At 46.8% G+C, this 10,307-nt stretch overlaps 1 protein-coding gene across 1 annotated transcript in view; it reads right to left on the reverse strand.

The window, feature by feature from the left end:
- Window positions 1–203: 203 nt before the first annotated feature.
- The window catches only part of KLHDC10 (kelch domain containing 10), a 44,861-nt gene continuing 34,757 nt past the window's right edge, over window positions 204–10,307 (reverse strand). The window contains exons 5-10 of the mRNA XM_019509341.1: window positions 9,150–9,298; window positions 7,469–7,553; window positions 6,462–6,528; window positions 5,547–5,594; window positions 3,338–3,477; window positions 204–1,958 (exon numbers count right to left, since the gene is read on the reverse strand). Of these exons, the coding sequence (XP_019364886.1) occupies window positions 1,749–1,958; window positions 3,338–3,477; window positions 5,547–5,594; window positions 6,462–6,528; window positions 7,469–7,553; window positions 9,150–9,298 (699 nt within the window). The 3' untranslated portion in view covers window positions 204–1,748. The remainder of the gene's footprint in view (window positions 1,959–3,337; window positions 3,478–5,546; window positions 5,595–6,461; window positions 6,529–7,468; window positions 7,554–9,149; window positions 9,299–10,307) is intronic.

The raw sequence follows: 10,307 nt of genomic DNA on the forward strand, positions 1-10,307 counted from the left end.
ACCAGCACAGGTGAGAAGCACATGGGAGATATCAAGCCTGTCACGGCTGAGCAGGCTTCAAGTGGCACTGAAATTTTCCTTGCTAGTATAATGGAAGGGACAGGGACAACACAAAAGCAAAGAGCAAGCAGCAGCAGGCTTTGGAGTTGCAAGGGCCCAAAGGACAACGTGGCTGAAAAGGAGCCATCCTTTGTTTTGCTGGGGCCTTGGAAAGAAGCTATATTATATATTTAAAATTGACCATGGGAAAGAGCTGGGTACATCTGACATGCCAGGCAATAAGTGACCCCTAATGAGCAAAGCTGGGAGCCTGATGCAGATCAACTGTATGAATTTGCTACTATGATTTCTTTGCCTCTACAGTAATGTCTTAAAAGGAAAATATAAAAGCGCCCCATCCCGCTCACAGGGGGAGGGAAGGGGCAGGTGGCAGGGAGTTATTTGGGAAAGCTAATTAAAAAGGCACTTAAAAATGGTCGAAAATTGTTTTGTTCAAACCCAGGATCCGCCAAACTCAGGTGCTCCAGTTTCGAGGGCCGGGCATTTGCATTCTCTAGAGCCAGGTTTCACGGTGAGGTTGGAACAAGAGACCCAGAAGAGCAATGTTTCTTCCTTTCCTGAATTTGGAGGAAGGCAAACACGATTCACAGCAAAGGACAAACAATATCTCTCCCCACCAATTTTGAAAACAGCATTACATTTCCCGGGAAGGTAGATGCGCTGATTTTCCAGCTCTTCAGAAAATGGACATGCACGGGAGCGGGTCATCAAAAACCCACAGCTGAGTAAAACAGGCAACTGACAAGCTACTAAGAGAAAAATCCAACGCTGAAGGGGAAAAGACAGGCAACTGCTGCAAAGTTGGCACAGCTGGACCATGTCCTGGCCACCAAGGGCAGGAAAACACTTAGGTTACATGGGTGTTAAAATCCATATGGTTAAGTTTCCTAAGAACACACCACCCCTTCCCAGCCACCAAGAGAACTTTGCAGTCATCTGCACAAGCAGGAATCTCTAGCTTCCCCACTCCCTGCTAAGCTGATGTTTCAACATGAAAAGAGAAGGAGCAATTACCCTTCCTCAACGCCACTACAAACAGCTGTGGGAGTTCAAAAGCAGCGTGGACGATCTCCGTTCCCTGCCTCTACTGCAATGCTCCAGTCATCTCCTAGAACTCAGAAGAGGATGAGGACATGCCTGTAACACATGCAAGTCTTTGGGGAAGACGGGGGTGGACATTTCGCAGAGGCAAGGCCAGTTCCGGTGTTAGGAGGCCGAATGCCACCAGAAGCCAAGGGCACGGACTGCGACTGTTCCTTCAGGATGCGGTTGCACTGCAGCGGTTCCTGTCCTCTGCTTGGTTAAATATGTCTCAAGAAACAATAAGTTAAAAAACACCATGGGTAAGCGCGTAAGCCGCGGCGTTTCCTAAGCCCCTCCCCCACCCCCAACGAGGCTACAAGCATTATGCAAAAAGCATCCTAGTGGCTGCAACACGACAAATGAATCGGGAAAAGCATCTTCATTCCTGGTGGATTTACACAGATCCATAAATAAAAGGCCAGTTTCAATCCACTTAAAATAAGAGTTTGCAGACAAGGCATCCGAGAGATTTGCCGAGCGAAGCATCAAGCACATCCTCACGTCTTCTTGGCCCGTCTTCATCTGTGGTACCCATAAATAGAGAGGGGAGGGGAACGGCCTCTCTCTGTTAGTGTTTCTAGGGCAGAGGGCGAACAAGCAAGGTCTCATTTCAACCGCTCGATGAGTCCCTGTGTGAGTCCCAGGTGCAAGAGCTGAGACCTGGAGAACTTTGCTAGATGAGGGAAGTAGCCCAGCAGCTTTTCCCATGACAGTTCCAGCAGACTGGGTACCACCAGCCACATCTTAAATAAGGAGCCAGTCCGTTTGTTCTCGTGGATGTTGACTACCCCGCCGTGGACGTACATGCAGCCAGCCTATTGGGGAACAGGGCAAGAAGGGTGTTACTCCAGGTCACACACGGAGCTAAATACACAGTGGGTTGAGGGCTGGGGCTGTGCTTTGTAAGAGCAGGCCCTTCTCAGAAGAGCACTGCTGCCAGGGTTTGCGGGGGAAATGCCAAGTGTCCTGGGATGCTGGGGGACTGTGGCTTAACTTGAATCTGGAGGGGATCTGGGACAGAAGTCAATAAAGCAATTTAACCTAAATCAGTTAAGTCTGATGCTACATCCATCAGCTTTATCTTAAACCGGTGTTGGCCTTTTGAAAGCGGTTCCTGTGCACTGAACTTCTGTTATGTTACAGATTTGAACTGGCTTCCGATCACTTATGCTGGTTTGTGTGTCATTTCCGTCCCTAGCCAAGGAGTCATTCTGAGTTTGCTACAATGATGTGCTGTGATACTGATCAGCCAGTGGAGGGAGCACAACTTTCTCTCCCAGGAACACAGGGACATGGATGCAGCTGATATAAAAGAACAATTTAAATGACAACCCTTATAATGGTAGTGCATGGGATTACAACCCTGTAATAACAACCCAGGGATTACACATAGCCCACAATCCTTACTCTCAAGTGTCCCACTGGAGTCGCTCAGATTTCTAGAAGGACTCTCTAACTGCAAAGATAGTTAAACCCAGGAGCAGCTTCCCTAGAGAAGCTGTGGACTCTCCATCCCTGCATGTTGTTTAGTGCTGGTTAGACCAATTTTTGTCTCCAGTAATTCAAACAAGGGTGGTCCTGTCTTGAGCAGGGGATGTTGAGGGCAAGATGACCGTCTGAGGACCCATCCAACCTTATTTTCCAAGACCACAAAGTAGATGGTTATGCTACAGATCCTATGGCTGACCTACCATGCCTGCTAAACTCAGTAAGCTTAGAGCTTGCTTTGTACAGCCTGCTTCCAGAGGACAGTGAATGTACCATCAAGACAACATTAACCTAACTCTTCAAATCCGTGATCTCTCCAGGGGGAGGCCTTAGCAACAGGATTGGTTTTCTTGTTTAATACTAGATGCCTGAGGCTCACATAAGAATTCTTATCTAGTCTGACAGCAAGAAGAGCCCCTTGCTCTCAGTATTGCAGGCCATATGCTGTGACAGCCAGTGACTGCTGTGCTTCAGGTATAATGGCAGCAAAAAAGGGAACTCAGAAAGCAATGGCTTGTGCCTGGCCTCAGTCTCCACCACCTGCTGAATCATTTCTGCATTGAGATCAACCGCTTAACACCCTGCAGCCTAAAGCCACAACCCTGTCCAGGCTGCCAAATGCTCCTGGTTCATGTGGACTGCAGAACAGTTCAGTGAATGAGTTAATCTAGGTCTAGGTTGGGAAGAGAGAGACCAGAAGACTTACTGGTGTAACGGCAGCGCAGTGAAAATAGACTGGTTCGGGCATGACAGCTGGGAGCTTCACCCACTGGAACGTCTGCAAGTTCAGCTGCCAGATGTCTCCCAAGATCACTTCTCCATTGTAGCCGCCACAGACGAACACATCTGCAAGAAGGGACAACAAACCCGTAGTGTTTAAAAGACTAACCCAGCAGAGGGAGTAGCTATCACCAGCTCATCTGAGAGCTATAGCACATCCTGTTACTAAAGCTGTTCTAGAAAAATCAGGATTAAAATAAATGCCCCTTTTAGACCAATGCAAGAACCGTTTCTTACACTCTCACCATGGTATAGGCTACCTCACAAGGACTCATCCCCCATTCTCATATGTACAGACCATTTAAGCCTTCTTAAACATCCATATGGCGATCTAACAGTGACAAACAGCTGAGTACTTTGACACACCTCCCCTCACTGGGAAGTGGGAACATAGCAGCCATATTTAGTGTTCCTCCTTTTTAAAAGACAGTCACTCTTAAATTAGTATGCATTTTATATATGCTGCCCCCGAGATGCATTTCACACTGTGCTGTGGATCCAAGAAAGAGATGTGTAGCAAGATAATTTGAAAAAGGCAGGAAGGAGACAGCAATATGTCTACACACACACTTTCCAAAAGCAGCTCTGCCCCTGCCTCTGGATCCAAGTCACATGCAGCTCCGAGATCCGTACACCAGCAGGACAAGCCTGCTGCACAGATAATCCCAATGACACTGCTTCTAAAACATTTCCAATGCAAAGCACTGGCTCTGCCTCCTTTCATGTAGCAGACATTAAAGGTGACTGATCAACAACAAGTGTGAAGGAGGGAAGTCATTTGTGCATATGCTGGCTAGGTTGTGAAGTGCATTCACGGCGGACATGTGTTGTTCTACATCGAGGTGACTGCACATTCAAGCATAAATCATTTCAGATAGTCGGTTATACAGCTGCAATTATACAACATTTTTGAACCGGTCTGACTTGCATAGGTTTAGCACGTAGATGTAAATTAGAAGGTGATCCAGAGCAGACAGGAGTATATATCCCTGGGAACCTGCACCTTGCCACTAGGTGACCAGAGAATGGGACCCAGCTAATTTGCCCTGAATGAACAACTAGGCAAGGATTAGCCGTGGACACATGACAGATGCACACAGGTGCACTGGTATCATTTTACAGTTGATTTTTCCTTATGGTCACCTTATAGCATATTCAAGCCAGTCATACTGGAGTAAGGGATCATGTTCTCTGTGGTGAGAGATGACAGAACAAGGAGAAACGGTCTCAAGTTGCAGCAAGGGAAGTTTAGGTTGGATATTAGGAAAAGCTCTCTCACTAGAGAGAGCACTGGAGCAGGTCACCCAGAGAGGTGGTGGAGTCTCCATCCTTGAAGGTTTTGAAGACCCAGCTAGACAAAGCCTGGGCTGGGATGATGTAGTTGGGGCTGGTCCCGCTCTGAGCAGGGGGTTGGACTAGATGTGACCTCCTGAAGTCCCTGCCAACCTGAATTTTCTATGATTCTATAATCACAGGCCCACACTTTTATGTTGGTGTGCCGCCACGTGCCCATGGCCTCATGTTAATTCAGGATTTTCTGGAATAACAGCAAATGAAGTCCTGTGTGTTCCAGAAACCTGATAGTGTAAAACTGGAGCTGGCAAACTACAGCCAGCCAAGCATATCTACACAAGAATGCACCATCTAGTGCCCACTTCTGGCCTGAAGAGCACAGTGCTGTGTTAATTCAGCCTGCTGAAAGGTTACCAACCCCTGGCTGTAACAAGATGATGCGCTCCTTACCTCTTGTCCCATCGGCACAAGGACAGTTCAGAGAACAGCTCAATTTTTCAGGCAGTTTAGCTGCTATGGATATTGCAGACTCCTGCTTAAAGCAGCTGGTTTCAGCAACATGACCCATGAAGGTTTCATTCTCCTCTGAGCTGGCTGATAAGACGCAGGGACTAATTCCACAAGGTGCTACATCCTCAACTCCACTGAAGTCAGTGCGAGTGAAGGATGCCAAGCCCCTTACAGGATTGTTCCTTCATTTGCAGCTGAACAGATTAAGATCCAAAACACAGCTTCTTGGATCACCTGCCAGGGAGCCTGGACCCTTGTGCTATTTCACACCACTACTGGTATGTGCTCAATGTACATGTGGCTTCAGAAGGCAGATCCACCGCTGTCCTTACCATTTTTTATTTGTACACAACTGTGGCATCTTCTAGCTGCTGGGAAACCTTAAAAAAAAAACAAACACATAAACAGAATTATCAAATTCCATCTGATAATTGTGGTATCTCAGTTAAACCACTCAAGGGCCAGTCAGGACAAGCCCGCTGAAGAATAATTCTACTTTTTCTTTCAGAAAAAACAATCCCATAATTAAAATTATGATCACACCACCCAAAGTCACTTATTTATTTGACTTGTATCCCACCCTGTTCAACAGGCTCAAGCAATTAGCCAGTTTAGAATGGTTTTTTTTCCTCCACTAGATCTGAGTAATTGTAACTCTCCTTCTTTCCCAAGAGCCAGCATAATTAAATTTTAACAACACTTCAACTCTAGAATGCAGATCAGAGTTGTAACCTCAAATGGTACAGGGAATACGTGAGAAGTAAGGGTTTTTTTCTCTAAACTATACAGTTGATTCCATAAAATGATTTCACCAAAAAGTCTCCTACACTCTAATGAGAGGGGAGAAGGGGGCCTCACAGAACCACATCCCAGTTTGGACCATTACAGGATAACACAGCTCCTCACCCTTACTCTGCAGGCTTCCCTAGTGACTAATAGCCTGACTGTTCTGAAGGGAATTAGGAAGTGACAGACATGTCCAACTCACTCCCCAGGGAGGGTCTGAACGCGACAAAGCTGCCAATTTGAGAAAGGTGAGATGTTAAACTACTAACCTGTCTGATACAGATTATTTGTAGCTGTTGGGGTCAAACCAGCTGGGTTTCTCAGGCAGCGCAGGCCTTCTAGCACACAGCAGGTACTAAGAAGGCTTTAAAGCATCCTGGTCTTGTCTCTTAATAGGAGGCAATCTTACCTGCTGCCTGGGTTTTTATAGGAGTGGAAGCGTTGTGCAATTCCAAACTCACCTATTTTTTCATGGGGTTTTGTTGCAATTTCCTCCCAGGTGTTTGTTTCAAGGTTGTACGCATGGATCTAAGAGGGACAGAGGGGATGCATTAGCCCTGCCAGCTCTTACGGTACCACGTATGGCAGTGACCAACAGGAAGAGATGCTGGCCTGGTTCTGAGCCCCCTTTGATCTCATTGCCGTTGGGCAGAGTTGAGGGGGCCCCTATAAAAAACAAACCCTGCCTTGTGCTTGGACAAAAGACCAGGATATCAAACCGCTGCCCGCATCATCAGAAAACCACCTTCCAACCTATAATGGTTACACTGAAAACTACTGTTAGCATCCCACAGCTGAAGGGAAAAAGCACACCCAGTCTATTCATACAAGTCTTGTTTTAAAAATAAAACAAACAATATCCTCTCCAGCCCTCAACAATAGTTAGAATGCAAGATTTTATTTGGGAAAGGAGATACAGAACGTAAAGACCAGAGCGTTAAGAACAGGTTTGAGTGGCGTTAGACTTTTTAATAGGCTGCATCATTTCAAACCCTTTTCTTTACTGTTTTGGCATCTAAAATTGATTTCCTTCCCACAACAAAAGGAAACTTTGACTATAAAAATATATATATTTTAAGGGGGTAGAAGACAAAACCCGCAGACACTGGAAACCTAATTGTATTAAATTCCCTTTCTTGGCAATTCCATTCAGCACCTTTGTATCTGGGCACAGATGATGCACCTGCAGAGATGCCCTAAGGAATATAGTCTTTTCTTTTAGTCATGTTGAGAAACTGATTTCTGTCAACAGGGCCACCAAAAGTAAGTTACTCTAGGAGAAAACAGTGCTCACTGAGGATCCACGTGAGCTTGTAACAAGAAGGCTTTTGTAATACGCTTTTCTGATCACCCAATTCCAATCAACTTCCCCAAGCAGACTAGATTGCCATGTTGGCAAAGGAGACCAGGCTGGTTGTGTCCTGTCCTGCACCATCCCTTGTAGTGCAATATGTCCAAATCTCTTTACCTTATCTAAGGAATAAGCTGTCCAGGAAGTTCCACCTCCCAAGATATAAATTCTTTGGCCATCATGTGCGATTTCATGTCTATACCTGAGGGTGCAAAGCCAGAGACACTTAGTACCACAGGATGTTAATGCAAGCAAGTCACTAAGAAGTATTCTGGAAAGTGATTAGCTTCAGGGGTTTAGGCTGATACTCCTGAGCTCTGAGATCCTAAAAATTAGCCTCCCAAGTCAGGAGTTTGAAAGCACCCATCAAGCAGAGGGAGAAACTGCAAAATTCATAGGTCACACCCTCTAGGAGAATAAGTTAAAGAGGACCATGATGCGTTAAATTAGCCACAAGGCATCAGGGTAGGAACATGGGAAAAGACGGAACATCCTAAGGCAAGGCACATTGCCACAGGCAACCACGTCATATAATCCTGTTCGTTAATTTACCTGGTTTTCATCTTAAACTAACTGGAAGTGAGGCAGCAGAATAGACAACCTAGGGAAGCTGTGGACTCTCCATCACTAAAAGTGCTCAAGAAGAGGTTGGACAGCCACTGGCTGGGGATGATCTAGGTGTAGCGATGCCTATGTTCTACCATGGGTATTTCCCATGCTTCTGGGCTTCATTGGCTGCCTCTGCCCTCGTTTCTGCTACATGTGTCAGGGTGTTATTAAGCCTTCCCAGAGGCACTGGGTGTTGGCTGCAGCCAAGACTGAGGACTTTGACTGAGCTGTGCCAATGCTCCTGCTGGGACTTAAAGCCAGAGGTTCCTGGCTAGAGGGTCTTGCCCCTCCACTCAGGATCAGACTGATGCCATATCTGGGGTTGGGAAGGCATTTTACCCCATGGTCAGATTGATATGGACTAGGGGAGGATGGGGGGGTTGCCTTCCTCTGTAGTTGGGGGCATGGCCCTCTACCAGGGATCTCTTGAGTATATATTGACAACATTTCATAGAAGCAGGATGTTGGCTGCCGTGGTTCCCCTATTTACTTGTGGAGGGTTGCTGTGTTAGGTCTATGTTGGGTCAGGGTTGACAGCAGTCTTACGTAAAGTTTAGATTATGGATTTGTATGGGATAGTTTGGATAGAGATGATACTGTCTCAGGAAGGGGATTGGACTAGAAGTGACCTCCAGAGGTCCCTTCCAGCCCCACTTCTCTAGGATTTTATGATCAGCTAGAAAGGACTCAAGGTATTGTTGCAACTGTCTTGTGTAAAGCTGGCATGGTCCCATACTGAACTGCAGTCCCACCCCTCATTACAGAACATGACAGGGATAAAGTCTGGTTGAGTGATGGGCTATTCCTCCCCCCGGCACCTCACCAGCCAGGACAAATCCCTGCTGCTGTTTAGTAATCCACAGTTTAGTTAAATAAGACTTCTCTCTCTGCCCCAACTGGGACCCAAACAGCTGGAGGTGTTGAGCCCTAGCTACAAAAATTTTATATTTCACAACACTCGTGGGACTGGTGCCAACAAACAGACCCTTTAGCTCTTTCAGTTCCTCTCCCTTCCAACAAACGCAGCCTGTTCCCTACTGGGAAGGCTCTCTTGAAACAATACATTTGCTACAAGAGCAGAGAGCCAGGGTTTAGTTTTCAGACAAAACCTTGGAAACATCTATTCAACACATGGATCTTGGAACACAGCAGACCGCACAGAAAGTATTAAAACAAGTCCATGTCTCACCTCTCCTCCGGCATGTCGCAGGACATGTTGTTTGGTTTCAGTTGTATCCATTCCCTGGTGTTAAGGTCTAATTTATGGAGATCCGTGCTGTAAATGTAGCCAGTTGTTCCTCCAAAGACATACAGAGATCCATTAATGATGGCCATTGCCTGGGAAGGAAGGAAAGGAAAGCCACTTAGATAGGAGGCATCAGGTCAATGTATTCAAGGAAGTCAATTTACCATCTTCCCGAACCCATTCCACTGCTCTAGGATGCTGGCACAGAAGAGATGCTGGTGAAGGGAGGAAAGGCATAGCTTGTGGGTACTCCATATAGCCTAGTGGTGTCCTGGCAGAAGTGGACAAGTAGACACTTCCAATAAGATGGGAGATATGAAACAGCAGGTAGGAGGTGGCTCCCCACCCCACTTCAAGGGCAAGTACATGAGCCCCAATGTGCCATGGAAAAGGGCAGAGGTCAGAGTCTCTAAACTCAGCATGTCATGTGCTCAGTACCCCTTACAGTTTCCATGGGCAGAGAATGCAGCACAGGTGTCAACAGCAACACCCACACAGAGCCCCCAAAATCCAAAAGGGAGAGCTCTGTTCATGATAAGCCTTTTCATTTTATAGCAGAGGTAAGCCCCTCCACACTATTCCAGTTGGTCACCAATGTACCAAACCCTGAACATGATAGATCCCATTATCCACAAGGAGCAGCTCACATGTTAAACAGGTCACTCACAGTGCACTGGGAGACCCAAAGGACGGAGTCATATCGGTGTTCGGTCAAAGGTGGGGTTGGCCTAGGCAGGCTTTACGGATGCAGCGATTTTTACAAGGCACAGGACTGTTGCAACAGAGGAAATCCCAAGCCTACAGGAGGGGGAGACCAAGGCAAGCAAAGGGGAGACAAGATGGGATTCCCTGGAAAAGCAGAGCGTAGTGCAGCAGGAATGCAGTAGGATGCAACAGGGTAGAGCCTGAAGGGAAGGGTGCCCAGCTTAAATGGGATGGGGTCTGCCAGGGGAGGGATTTCAGAGAAGGAAACCTGAGATGCGAGCTGCCTGATGGAAAAAGGTGAATCAGTGCAGTGGGGACCAAGGAGTCAAAGCACAATTAACAGTCATTAGATGCAGGGGTAGCAGTGGACATAGTCTTCCTGGACTTCCGGAAGGC

The sequence above is a fragment of the Gavialis gangeticus genome, unplaced genomic scaffold (genome assembly GCF_001723915.1).
Source record: "Gavialis gangeticus isolate Ggan-Ray unplaced genomic scaffold, GavGan_comp1, whole genome shotgun sequence".
In the NCBI taxonomy this organism is placed as follows: Eukaryota; Metazoa; Chordata; order Crocodylia; family Gavialidae; genus Gavialis; species Gavialis gangeticus.